At 39.3% G+C, this 15,134-nt stretch overlaps 1 protein-coding gene across 5 annotated transcripts in view; it reads right to left on the bottom strand.

Moving 5' to 3' along the window:
- The window catches only part of LOC150079199 (kazrin-like), a 358,730-nt gene that overhangs the window by 237,636 nt on the left and 105,960 nt on the right, over window positions 1-15,134 (bottom strand). For all 5 annotated transcript variants that reach the window (XM_090382316.1, XM_090382314.1, XM_090382315.1 and 2 more), the window contains one exon: window positions 14,174-14,381. In XM_090382316.1, the coding sequence (XP_090238442.1) occupies window positions 14,174-14,381 (208 nt within the window). The remainder of the gene's footprint in view (window positions 1-14,173; window positions 14,382-15,134) is intronic.

Here is a 15,134-nt window from a genome sequence, read left to right on the forward strand (position 1 = left end):
AAGGTTCCTGTAAACACGCGATATCGTAAGGTTCCTGTAAACACGCGATATCGTAAGAATTTTCAGAAACAACTAATCTTATCTCATCTGCTACTGTTTGAGACTTCTGAGCATTCAATCGTAGAATTGAGATATCACTATATGAAGTTGCATTACCTGAAAGCTGTCCTTATGGAGACAGAATGGCTGGCTGTTTAAGGGTTTTATGGTGCATTAGCATCTAAGGCTATAATGTGCCAAGTCAAAGGAGTCAAAATGACTACCCATCAAGCATCATTGACCTTGCTATGTCTAGAGCTCTGTGATACTCGGGACAGGAGACATCCCGTACAAAGTGGTTTGAGTCTTTATTCCTTCTGTTGCAGTTAATGCATTGTGGAGCAGTGCTTTTACTCGGACATTTGGGAAATATGTGACAACCAAGGAAAAAATGGCAGGAACACATGCTGTTTTGTGAGAACAGTATTGTGATGAGTGCCCATATCCTAATTAACAAAAGCACTTATTTATGACTGTGAACTTTCGAAACCTATGCGAAGAATATCCTAAATAAATTCTATTGTGGCCAAATAAGTTTTTCATCGTCTTAACTGGAAACACAATGACCCACTTAGTATTGCTTCTTGATGTAGTGCTAAACTGAAAGTTGGTAGCATTCTTGTACTGATCGAGCATAAACACATAGTCTTTGAATGAGTTCTTTAGGGACTTCATATATTAGTATTGTTGGATTATTCATCCTTCGCTTTTCTACCAAAATACCCTGTTTAGTTAATACCTCAGAGAAAAGCAACTTATCAGTCTTTTTTTTTAGAGGTTGTTTCCACAACAACAACACCCTTGTTTCTGATTGTAAGTAACAATTTGACTTTAACAGACTTAAAGTCCTGTTTCAAGGTCTACACAAGAGCCTTTTTAAGCACACAGTACTTGTGTCCATTGCACTGTTAGTAGCTGCTCTTAAAATAAGGACATGTTGACTAAGAACAGGTTGTGGATTGGTATTTTTCTCAAAAACCTGCCTTGAACTTTCAAAACTATCAGTTATCCCAGGATGCATAGATCCTCTAACGGAGACAAGAAACAATTTCTGGATCTTCGTTACCTCAAATAGCATGTGCATATGAAGGCCTCGCAGATTTTGAGATGTGATCCGAAAGAATATTGGCATAATGGTCAGAAGTCTCAATTCTTTTGTGTGGCTCATCTGATCTAACCGTAAGCTTCTCATTTTCAATGAGAAGGGCCGCAGTGATTGTTTCCATCTCGGACTTCTCTAGCACAAAACTCATTGCAGACTTTGTTTCCTTGGTGAAATCTTGCATGAGATACATGATGAAATTCTCATTTCAAATGAGAGGCAATGTTGTATACAGAAAAGAAATCTGTAAGATCTTCTGCAGAAATCTTCCCAGTAGAAGATTCCATGCGATGCGGAGATTCTCTGCAGGGAGCTTCCCCAATTAAACTACTGCAGTTGTTTGGTAAAGAGAAACAGTAGGTTGCATGACCGTGTATCTTGCCCAGTAGTTGATCGCTTTTTATATCCAGTGTAACAACCTCTTGCAGATATAAAGAGGTTTCAACTGTAGAAGAAAGCTCATCATCAGAATGACTTCGTAGAGAATCCCAGTTTGCTTGTGCTGAAATTCATCAAATTCTTTTTAATATTCCTTCTAACCTTGGTCATTTCAAGAACATCATTCTTTTTCTCATTATCCCCTAGAAGCCTATTGTTCCATACTGTAAGTTTTTCCTGATTCTAGTACTGTGCCTTGCTCGAATGAAGGACTCAGGAGTGTTGCTTCTGGAAGCAGAAGTAGGACTGTCTTCTTCTTCTAAGTCATCTTGTAATGCTTTTAGCATTAGCAGAGGTATACGATGCAAGAAAGCAAACTTATGCAGCATCAGCCAAAAAAAAAAAAAAAAAACCCTCCCATTTCACCACTCCATTTGTTCCAAATGTCTGTCCAGCTCAGCCTTAAATTTATTTAGGCTATCAACTTCCACAACAAAAGATGGAAGTCTGTTCCACCAATCAACTATCCGGTGGCTAAAGGCAAATTTCCGCACATCTATTCTACAACTGTCTTTCCTCAATTCGAATCTGTGCCTTCTCAGGTTCATAATCTGAACAAGAGGAAGAATTCCATAAGCATTCAGCTTGCTCAACCCATTCAAGGCCTTTATACACCTCAATTACATCACCTTGCAGATGCCTACTCTGCAGGCACTGCAATTTGCAGAACTTAAGCCTTTCTTGGTAAGAGCACCCCTTTGTTCCCCTCACCAATCTTGTTGCCGTTCTTTGTACTCGTTTTAGCAACTTTACATCCTTCCTAAAATGAGGCCTCCAGACCTGTACACAGTACTTTAGGTGTGGCCTGACCATTGCCTTGTATAAGGCAATGGTCGGGCCACACCTCCAGGATAATCACCTCCTGTCCCTGCTAACAAAATTCCTATATATCATTGACAAGACTCCATGACCTGCCCTGGCAGCCAGTCTGCACAGCTCAGCAAACTTCATATTTGACTGCACAATTACCCACAGGTCTTTTTCACTTTCCACTTCCATGAGTGTAGTACCACACAGTTGGTATGTTTTGCTTCGGTTATTGCTACCCATACTATGCATACTATGCAGTACTATGCATTTGTCAATGTTAAACTTCAGTTGCCACCTTCCATCCCATTTGCCCAACTATCTAGATTCAGTTGGAGAAGCATACTGTCCTTACTGTATTAACAACCCTGCCAACTTTTGTATCATCTGCAAGATGATCCAAAATGATCCTGATATACCTTCATCAATATTACTGATAAATATACAAAACAACAATGGGCCCAACACCGAACCCTGGGGAACTCCACTAATAACATTTGCCCAGAAGAGCAATGTCCCTTTATTCCCACTCTCTGCCGTCTCCCACTCAACCATCCCTTTATCAATTGTAGCAACTTACCCTTTATACCATACCTCTCCAATGTGTACAGCAGTCTTCCATGTGCAACAGTATCAATAGCTTTCCTGAAATCCAAGTACAGTCTGTCCTCGTATAGCACGATAGTTGCGTTCCTAGAAAACCTCGTGCAATGCAAAATCGTGCAATATAAACAACAGGCCCTATGGGAAAAGTGGGGTTAGGTGCCGACCACCCAAGATTGAACACCATTTGGAACCAAAACATTACCAAACACAATAAATAATCGGGTAATTTTAATCGTTATAAAATACTTACGTATTTTATAACGATTAAAATACGTAATAAAAATAATATTATATTATAATAAAGTATTTTTAGTATTTTTTAATACTAAAAAAGTATTATATACGAATAAAATACGTATTTTATTCGTAAAAAATTTATTATATTAAATAAAATAGTCGTAATAAAATACTTACGTATTTTATAATACGTAATACGTAATAAAATATTGCTAATGCTTTTGCTTCTATCGTAAGCAAACTTGCTTTTTGTTTGATTTTCTATCCAAAGACATGACATCCGTTCCATCTCTTCCAATTCTTTGTGTCTTAATCTAATGGATTTTAATTACACTGAGTTGTTCCCGCTATGAAAGTTGTTTTTATTTTCACTGCATTCTTTGTAATTCTCGGCGTTGCCTCATTTAGGTCTGTAGCACGTGCAATATCACATGGTCTTTCATTTCGCTCAAAGCGTTTCACAATTTCATATTTTTTCTCTATCGACAGAAGCGGAATGGCCATAAGCCTTACGGGGGAAACCCCGGTGGGCCGGAGGCCGGTGTGATTTTGGCCATAAACCGTAGTATGAGGCCACTATAAATTTTCCCGGTTAAGAATTTTTGAGCCAGTCCGCCTCTGTTTATCCATATTGCTTTTTTTTCTCTCTCTGAATCTGCAGTGTCTTCGCCAGGACGCTTCCTTTTCACACCTTTTAAGTATTTTACTAATTTTTAGGGAATAAAGCACAATTACAAAACGAGGAGGCACGCTTGATACACATAAACAAAGCTGCGCGCGTGTAGCAACTGAATAAACAACACTATAAAACCCGAGATACACTATTAACACCTCACATTTTACTAAAGCACATTTCTAGGGGTTACTACCATAAAACAATAAAAACATTTTCCAGTTGCGTTTCTACTAGTGGAATCTGTTATAAACTGGTAGTAAACTCGATCTAATTGCATTTGCGATTACAGTATATCGATAGCTGGAATTGGGTTGGTTTTTACGTTATTATGGTGAAATGTGTTTCCCCTTCAATGATATAAAACACATAAATACATTTTCAGAATCTCCTTCATTCCTATCGTGTTGCGTTCAGTTGGGGTGATTCCGCGTTCGACTGCCATTTCTTGTAAACACAAAGGCGAATCGTGTATAAGCGAATTTGGTTCGTGTTATATAAGATAACGTTCCCCTATTTATAAATCGTGTATGATCGAATTCGTGTAATGCAAACACGTGTTATACGAGGACCGACTGTATATGATATCAAAATTATTTTTGGCATTCAGTTGCTTTCTGACCACATCATAGTATCCAATCAAATTGGTCAGACAAGACCTACCTTTAACAACCCCATGCTGTGTCTTAACTATTACTGCAGTCTTGTCTAGATGATCCTGCAATGCTTCTTTAACCAGTGATTCCATTATTTTCCCCGGGAACACAAGTTAAACTAACAGGTCTATAGTTACCTGTCACCTTTTGAATCCTCTTTGTGAATTGGTGATACATTTGCACACCTCCAGTCCATGGGGACCTCCTCTGAGTCCAGGTAAGCTGTCATAATTATGGTCAAGAGTTTGCTTAGTTCCTTTGCTGCCTCCTTTAATATAACTGGTTAGATCCTGTCCACCCCAGTTGCCTTTTTGATGTTTAAGTTCAACAATTTCTCCTTCACTTTGCTCTCAGTTATTACAAAATCACTTAGCTCCCTGTTAAAGTTTGATAAACTTCTGGCACCCCGCTCATTGAATAACTCCTCATGTGTGAATGTAGACACAAAATACTCACTCAGTTTATCAACCTACCTGAGCATGATCATCAATAGTCAACCCATCTATGTTAAGTGGTCCAATCTGATTCATCCCTTTCCTTGTAGAGTTTATATAAGTAAATAACTCTTTACATCCTTTGCCAAGGATTTCTCGTAATCTGCCTTCGCCTAGCTAACCTCCTTTGTGACTTGATTACAAACTAGTTTATATCTGCCATAGGCTTCTGTGTCACCTGATACTTTATATGCATCCCATACATTTTTCTTCTTTGCCACGAGCCTCATTAGTTCATTTGACACCCATTTAGGCCTAAACTTTGAACAGTATTTCTTATTTGGTATGAAAAGCCTAGTAGCCTCCAAGATTAAGTCCCTGAAGGCTTCCCATTTAGAATTCAGCATTGGTAACATCATCAGTTCCTCCCACTGTACAGAATTTAAAAACTGTCTCAGACCCCCCCCCCCCCCTATAGTCACATTTACAAAAGCAAAAGCCTTTCCCATTGGCCTTGATGGTAGTTACATCCTTAAGTAATTCCAATATCAGTACATTGCGAACACTGTCACCCAGCGGTTCCTTTATCTGCAAATTCTTAATGCATGAATAATCACTGCTGATAATTAGATCAAGAGTATTACTCCATATGGTTGCCTCTCAAACTTGTTGCTATAGAAAAAAAAAACCTCCAATAAATCCACAAAAGTCTTGCGCGTGTGTGCGAGTGACCAACCCACAAGTTCCAGTCAATATCTGGAAAGTTAAAATTCCCCATTATAAGACATTCTGATTTACTGGCCCACTCTATTTCTCTGCACAACTGCTCAGCAGATTCATTAGGCCTATAATACACACATACTCTCATTTTTCCTTTCCCAGTGCTCATGTCACACCAAACTGACTCAACGTTGCATTGTCCACCAACATCAATTGAAAGCACTTCTTTAGATTTTGTGTGTTTCTTGACTAACAGCATAACCCCTCCTCCCTTCCTGTCCTGTCTATCCTTTCTATACACATTGTACTCCCCAAATTCCAATTCTGCACTGCTTATGTCTGTGTGACACCATGTTTCTGATATCCCCCAACAATATCTGCCTTTGATGTCTTGATCAGCATTTTAAATTCATCAAATTAGCATTAGCATTAGTAGAGGCATTTGATGCAAGAAAGCAAGCTTATGCAGCATCAGCCAAAAAAAAAAAAAAAAACCCACTTCACCCCTCTGTTCATTCAAAATACCTGTCCAGCTGAGCCTTAAACTTATTTAGGCTATCAACCTCCACCACAAGGGATGGAAGTCTGTTCCACCAACCAACCACCCGCTGGCTAAAGGCAAATTTCCACACGTCTATCCTACATCTGTCTTTCCTCAATTTGAATTTATGCCCTCTCAGGTGATTTTTCTGAGCTAGAGGAAGAATCCCATCAGCATTGAGCATGCTTAAACCATTCAAGGCTTTATACACCTCTATCAGATCACCTCGCTGGTGCCTAGTCTCCAGACACTGTAATTTGCAAAACTTAAGCCTTTCTTCGTAAGAGCACCCCTTTGTTCCATTCACTAATCTTGTTGCCCTTCTCTGTACTCGTTCCAGCAGCTCTACATCCTTCTTGAAATGAGGCCTCCAGACCTGTATACAGTACTCTAGGTGTGGCCTGACCATTGCCTTATACAATGGAATAATCACCACCTTATCCCTGCTGGAAAAATTCCTGTATATCATTGACAATACTCCATGAGTTACTCTTGCAGCCCGTCTGCACTGCTCAGAGAACTTCATATCTGCCTGCACAACCACCCCCAAGTCCCTTTCATTCTCTACCACTGTCAGTGTAGTACCACAGAGTTGATACGTTGCTCTGGGGTTGCTGTTTCCCATGTGTAGTACTTTACATTTGTCAATGTTAAACTTCATTTGTCACCTCTCAGCCCATCTGCTCAACCTTTCCAGATCCTGTTGCAGCAGCATAGTGTCAGTAGTGTCCTTGACAACCCTGCCAACCTTTGTATCGTCTGCAAACTTGGACATTAAGCTTGATATACCATCATCAATATCATTTATAAATACAGAAAACAATAATGGACCCAACACTGAGCCCTGAGGGACTCCACTCATAACATTAGTCCACGATGAGCAGTGTCCATTGATTACCACTCTCTGTCTTCTCCCCCTCAACCACCCCTTTATCCATAGCAGCAATTTGCCTCCAATGTCACACTGCTCCAATTTGTGTAGCAGTCTTCCATGTGCAACAGTATCAAAAGCCTTTCTAAGATCCAAGTATATAATATCAAAGTTATTCCCTGCATCCAGTTCTTTTGTGACTGCATCATAGTATCCAATCAAGTTGGTCAGGCAAGACTTCCCCTTAACAAAACCATGCTGTGTCTGAGCTATAACTGAAGTCTTGTCTAAATGATCCTGCAGTGCTTCTTTAACCAGTGCCTCCATTAATTTTCCTGGAGCAGAAGTTAAGCTCACAGGTCTATAATTACTTGTGTCAGCGTTTGATCCTCCTTTGTGAATTGGGGTCACATTTGCACATTTCCAGTCTATGGGTACCTCCCCTGAGTCCAAGGAAGCTCTCATAATTATGGCTAAGGGTTTGCTTACTTCCTTTGCTGCCTCCTTTAATATAACTGGATAGATCCCATCCACCCCGGGTGCCTTTCTTGTGTTTATCTTCAACAGTTTCTCCTCCACTTTACTCCCAGTTATTTCAAGATTCTGTAGCTTACTGCTAGAGTTGAATACACCTCTGGCATTCCCCTTGCTGAATAACTCCTCATGTGTGAATGTCGATGCAAAATATTCATTTAGTTTGTTAGCTACCTGAGTAGGATCATCAACAGTTGACCCATCAATATCAAGTGGACCAATCTGATTCATCCCCTTCCTTCTAGAGTTTACATAAGTAAAGAACTCTTTGCTGTTTTTCTTTGCATCCCTTGCCAAGGATTTCTCGTAATCTGCCTTCGCCTGCCTAACCTCCTTTGTAACTTGGTTGCATATCAACTTGTATCTATCATAGGCTTCTGTGTCATGTGTTAATTTGTAAGTATCCCATGCATTTTTCTTCTCTGCCATATGCCTCATTAGTTCATCTGACATCCATTTTGGCCTAAACCTTGAACAATATTTCTTAGTTGGTATGTAAAGCCTAGTAGCTTCCAAGATAAGTTCTTTGAATGCTTCCCATTTTGAATTTGTTGTTGGTAACATCATCAGTTGGTCCCACTGTATAGAATTTAAATACTGTCTCAGTCCATCGTAGTCGCCTTTACGGAAGCAATAACCCTTCCGTTTACCCCTAATGGTAGTTACCTCTTTGAGTAAATCCCACTTCAGCACACTGTGATCACTGCCACCTAGTGGTTCATTTATCTGCAGATTCTTAATGCATGAAGAATCACTGCTGATAATCAAATCAAGAGTATTAATTAATTAAATTAATTAATTAATTAAGAGTATAAATAAATTAAATTTATTTTCTATACTTCTAGCATTGGTGTACATGCAAGTATACATGCACCTGTTTCCACTCTTAGTTACCACAACATAGCCCATGTATTTATTTGTTCCACTATGACTCCCAGCAGCCGTGGAAATGTTGATTACCTTGCTTTCCAGGGTGCTAACTTCCCAAAGTTAGCATCAGCAAATATTCTTGCGCCCTTTCTATTTAAATGTACCTCATCCCTGTAGAAGCAGTCTCTCCTGTCAACAAGCACACACCAGGCTGAAAAAAATTCTACCCCTTCAGCCTTGCACAATCTCGCCAGGGCCAAACTGATCGACAAGGCTCTGATTATATACTCCCTCCTATTGTATCTGGGCAGAATTGCAGATACTTTCACATTCAAACCTAACTTGCGACTTTTTTTCAACAGTGACCTGTACTTGTTGAGTAAATCTGCAGATCGCTTACTGTTAATGTCATTAGTTCCAACGTGTACAACAATATCACCTTTTGTGCCCTTAAAAGATGATATCTGCTCTACAACATCATCAACTTTTGCCCTGGCAGACCTACCCTGGTCCTATTCCACCTATTCTTCTTGCATAGTATATTCCCCGTCTCCCTGACAATATCAGCAACAATAACTAGTTCCTTTGGGACCAGCACATTCTGCCCTGGAGATTGCCTCTGTGTTGCCTGATGCACAGGAGTGAGCTCTGCCATTAAGCTGGGCAGCTGAGAGCTTGATGGGCCTCTCATATTAATTTCTTTCAGGGCATTTACCCTACACTTCAAGCTCTCATTGATGCTCATCAGATCGCTGAGTTGGCACCTAATTTCTTGATACTCTAGGCATCTAACACACACAAAGACATCCTTCTTGGCTAGATCATGTCCCATTTTAGAAAGTTCAGCAAACATTTCACATTTCGCACATATTTTGAGACTGTGATGCGTTGGAGAATCGCCCCCTTTATTTCTCCCGGGAGTCACAGCACTCTTGCTAGTCTGACATCTTTGCTTCGCAGCTCTAGTCTGGTTTTCCATTTAAATATAATTTAATTAACAACGAAATGTAATAAGATTAATAATATTTTTGATTAATTGATAATACTATAATAAGCTAACAGATTCCTAATTGAGTGCTTCGTATTACGCTATCTAGTTTTACTTTATACCTTGCGCTATCAGTTCGAGATACATACACGTTACGCTATTTCTTATCGACTACAATATTGGCTCCAACACCGAGAGTCGTAACATCCAAAAAAAGAAACTAATGAACGCTACTAAACCTATTTAATATTTCTGTAAAACACAATGTAGTATGTTAATTAACGAATAATAGTTTAACACTAGCCGTAGGCAGAGGTGAAGGTGATTCTTGCACAACTTCTATTAGAATAAGTAGCGACCTGGAGCGAGGGGTGTTGGGGGTTTCAGGGACGGATGGCAGTCATCATGAAACAGGTGGGTATATGGGATGTGTTAGAGTAATTAAGAATAAGAATAGGTGCATGTATACTTGCATGTATACCAATGCTAGAAGTATAGTAAATAAATTTGATGAATTTGAAGTGTTGGTCAAGACATCAAAGGCGGATATTGTTGGGATATCAGAGACGTGGTGTCACACAGATATAAGGAATGCCGAACTGGAATTTGGGGAGAACAATGTGTACAGAAAGGATAGACAGGATAGGAAGGGAGGAGGTGTTATGCTGTTAATAAAGAAAAACATAAAATCAAAAGAAGTGCATCCAGTTGATATAGATGAACAGTGCACTGTTGAGTCAGTTTGGTGTGACATAAGCACTGCGAAAGCAAAAATAAGAGTAGGAGTGTGTTATAGACCTAATGACTTGAATGAGTACAATGAACAATTGTACAGAGAAATAGAGTGGGCTAGTAAATCGGAATGTCTTATAATGGGGGATTTTAACTTCCCAGATATTGACTGGAACTTGTGAGTTGGGCACTCACACACTAGTCAGACTTTTGTGGATTTATTGGATGATTGTTTTCTGCAGCACATGTTCGAGAGGCAACCAGAGAAAGTAATACTCTTGATCTGGTTATCAGTAGTGATCATTCATGTATTAGGAATTTGCAGATAAAAGAACCACTAGGTGGCAGTGATCACAGTGTACTGACGTGGGATTTACTTAAAGATTTAATTACCATGAGGGGTAAAGGAAAGGGTTTTTGCTTCCGTAAAGGCGAGTACAGTGGTCTCCGACAGTTTTTAAATTCTGTACAGTGGGATCAACTGACGATGTTACCAACAGTAAATTCTAAGTGGGAAGCATTCAAGGAATTAATCGTGGAAGCTACTAAAAGGTTCATACCTATTAAGAAATATTGTTCAAGGTTTAGGCCTAAATGGTTGTCAAATGAACTAATGAGACTCGTAACAGAGAAGAAAAATGCATGGGATGCATATAAATTATCAAGCGACTCAGAAGCCTATGGCAGATATAAGTTAATCTGTAATCAGGTCACAAAGGAGGTTCGGCAGGCGAAGGCAGATTATGAGAAATCCTTGGCAAAAGATGCTAAGAAAAACAGCAAAGATTTATTTACTTATATAAACTCTAAAAGGAAGGGGATGAATCTGATTGGTCCACTTGACATCGATGGTTCGACTGTTGATGATCCTGCTCAGATAGCAAACAAACTGAATGAGTATTTTGCATCTACATTCACACGTGAGGAATTATTAAGGTTTGAAAATGGCAGAAGGGTATCAAATTGTAGCAAGATACTTAATGATTTTGTAATAACTGAGAGCAAAGTGGAAGAGAAATTGTTGAAGTTAAACGTAAGAAAAGCACCTGGGGTGGATGGGATCTATCCAGTTATATTAAAGGAGGCGGCAAAGCAACGAAGCAAACCCTCAGCCATAATTATGAGAGCATCCTTGGACTCAGGGGAGGTTCCAACGGACTGGAGATTTGCAAATGTATCCCCAATTCACAAAGGGGGATCGAAGGGTGACACGAGTAATTACAGACCAGTTAGTTTAACTTCTGTTCCGGGTAAAATAATGGAGTCACTGGTTAAAGATGCATTGCAGGATCATCTAGACAAGACTGCAGCAATAATTCAGACACAGCATGGGTTTGTTAAGGGAAAGTCTTGTCTGACAAATTTGATAGGATATTATGAGGTGGTTACAAAGGAACTGGATGCAAAAAATAATTTTGATATCATATATTTGGATTTCAGGAAAGCTTTTGACACTGTTGCGCATGGAAGACTATTGCACAAATTGGAGCAGAATGGTATTAAGGGTAAGTTGCTACAATGGATAAAAGGATGGTTAAGTGCTAGAAGACAGAGGGTGGTAATCAATGGGTGCTGCTCTTCTTGGACTAATGTTATTAGTGGAGTCCCACAGGGTTCGGTGTTAGGTCCACTGTTGTTTTGTATATTTATCAATGATATTGATGAAGGTATAACAGGCTTAATGTCGAAGTTTGCAGATGATACAAAGGTTGGCAGGGTTGTTAATGACAGTAATGGCAGTGTGCTACTGCAACAGGATCTAGATAATTTCGGCAGATGGGCTAAGAAGTGGCAACTGAAGTTTAACCTTGACAAATGCAAAGTACTACATATGGGTAGAAGTAACCCCAGAGAAACGTACCAACTGTGTGGTACTACACTTAAGGTGGTAGAAAATGAAAAAGACCTGGGAGTAATTGTGCAGGCAGATATGAAGTTTTCTGAGCAATGCAGACAGGCTGCCAGGGCAGGTCATGGGGTTTTGTCAATGATATATAGGAATTTTGCTAGCAGGGAAAAGGAGGTGATTATCCCTCTGTATAAGGCAATGGTCAGGCCACGGCTTGAGTACTGCGTACAGGTCTGGAAGCCTCATTTTAGGAAGGATGTAGATTTACTTGAGCGTGTACAGAGAAGGGCAACAAGATTGGTGAGGGGAATGAAGGGATCCTCTTACCAAGAGAGGCTTAAGTTCTGCAAATTGCAGTGGCTGGAGACTAGGCACCTGCACGGTGATCTGATTGAGGTATATAAGGCCTTGAATGGGTTGAGCACGCTGAATTCTGATGGGATCCTTCCACTTGTTCAGATTACGAATCTAAGGGGGCATAAATTCAAATTAAGAAAAGACAGATGTAGAATAGATGTGCGGAAATTTTCCTTTAGCCAACGGGTGGTTAATTGTTGGAACAAACTTCCATCTGTCGTTGTGGAAGTTGATAGGTTGAATAAATTTAAGGAGGAACTGGACAGGCATTTGGAGGGAATGGTGTGATTTTTTTTTTTTTTTTTTTGGCTGATGCTGCATAAGCTCATACATTTGCTTTCTTGCATCACATTCCACTACTACTACTACTACGAATAATACTGTAAAAATTAAAAATACTTATCCCTTTACAGCAGCCAAAAATCCACCGACTGTTCTCTTCCGCGACTAGAGTGCCGTCTTAGGGAGACAACCTCAGACCAGTCAGTGTGATTCCCATCAACAGAATCTGGGAGTAAGGGCAAGTGATCCTTGAGAGAAGTTTGAACTTTACTGTCTCTGAATTTTTTCCTTTTCTTTTTCAAATTCATCGGGTTCAGGGTTTCCCTTCCCAATACCCAAAGAGCTAGAACTATTAACCGTAGCTTGCTTACATTCCATATCCAATTCAGTATTCACTGTGAGACATAATGGGAGCTTCTCCGATTGGATAGGGGATTTCTTATGAATCCTGTACTCACCTCCCCCTTATCATTGTTTATGCGCAATCATGAAGAGAAGTCAGCCTTAAAGCGAAGTAAAATAGTAGACTATATGGTCTTGAAATCTGAATAGCAACAATTTAAGTAAAAAGACTATATCCTGATGGGAATCCCAAATTGTCTTAAATATTACAAATCCTGTATAATATATTATATCTTCAAATCGTTAGAAAAAGAAATACTAGCAGTTACTATTCAAAGCAGTAATATGGCTTCCAAGCCTTATTACGTAAGGTAGCTGAAATCTGTTCAAGAATTAAAATCAGACCATTGCTACCTGAATGTACTCTATAAACACAATAAATGTCATCAGCATCACAACCCTTATATGGAGCACATCACCGTTTTGAAGTGTCACACCAGTTCAAATTATGAAGAAACAATCCTATCCAACTCACTCCCTATGCTCTAGCATAGGCAGCCACTACCAGTAAAACAGTTGGAGTATGTTCTAACAATCGAAGAACGTTCCAACCATTAAAAACTATTTCTTTTTAAAATTGTTAAGAAACGCCAGATTCAACATAAAAAAAATCACCAAATTTAGATTTTCACTTCCCGAATCAGAACCATATATTTATTTTCATATTTAACATCACTTTACTCACAAAAATTACCATTTTGAAAACAAAATAAGATTAACATGACTATCACTACAGAAACTACGCATTGTGGCAAAAACCAGTGTAGTAAAATGTAATCTATAATGAGCTGGGTTCAGTGTGGCTGAAAGCTAACCAACTTTAGAGTACATATACACGTCCCCAATTCATAACCACCATAAGCACTGTACTTGTGTACTCCATTCCTAAGCAGACCACATCTCTCTACAGTCAATTTCAAAGAACTGATTATAGCTGAGTCCCATTTCAAAAAACCTCAGTAGGTTCCTTGCATCACTAGTAGAACAGCTATCATCCACGGAGGTAGTTCACAATTCTAGAAATAGTTCACTTACCATGGAGGTCAACTGGATTACCATCTACAGTAATAGTGGGTGTTCCACAATAGGATGAGGATGTTTGATCTGATCCTGGGGTGGGCGTAGGAGCATTGCTACTATCCATTTCCTGTGTATTGACAGATGCAATGCTGGGGCTGCAGTATCCATTAGTTTTGCATGATCTGCTGTCTGATGCAAATACATATGTCAGCTTTTCTCGAATCTGTTGAAAAGAAAGGCATAAGCTACATGTTCAAGTACTAAAAAAATAAACTGTTATAATTTGCTAAACTAACTAATATGGTGATACAGATAAAGAAAACACTCCATTTTCCATCAATGCTGTTGGCATAGCAAGGCAACATCAACAATATATAAAATGATATGTAGTTATGTGCGACACTCCTACAGACTACACCTTGTATGCCTACATATACAAGGTGTAGTGTGAAAAGTTTTAGGACTGATTTTTTTTTTTACGAAACTACTAGTGCTATATATTGGCCAATGTTGAAACTATTCACTATCAATTCCGAGCTGGATCGGTGCCAAATTTCATCAGTGTACACAAAGGCATTCTACCAGAGTTATCATTAAGTTGATGCAGAAAAATCAAAATGTCATGGATTCAAGGACCAAGCAATGAGTGGCAATAAAATGTTGTTTTAAAAGACAGAAAAAGTGCAACTGAAACAGTTGCAATGATGAGTGCAACTTATGGACATGAGACATTATCACAATCCAACATTTTTTGCTGATATGGGAAGTTCTGTGAAGATGTTCAGGATGTATGTTTGTTTGTTATTTGGTTTTTAGGAACATTTAGCAACTAAGGCTATATTGCTCCGAGGATATGCGGTGGTCATTCCCTGACCTTTCCGCATCCTCTGTATTTGGTGGTCATGGACTCTAACCCCTGTCTAACCAAGAAGCGTGTGCTACAAACTGCTGCTCCTGCCCACCTGGCTACGGAGGC

The sequence above is a fragment of the Mastigoproctus giganteus genome, chromosome 10 (genome assembly GCF_048544385.1).
Source record: "Mastigoproctus giganteus isolate SK-2022 chromosome 10, ASM4854438v1, whole genome shotgun sequence".
Taxonomy (NCBI): domain Eukaryota; kingdom Metazoa; phylum Arthropoda; class Arachnida; order Uropygi; family Thelyphonidae; genus Mastigoproctus; species Mastigoproctus giganteus.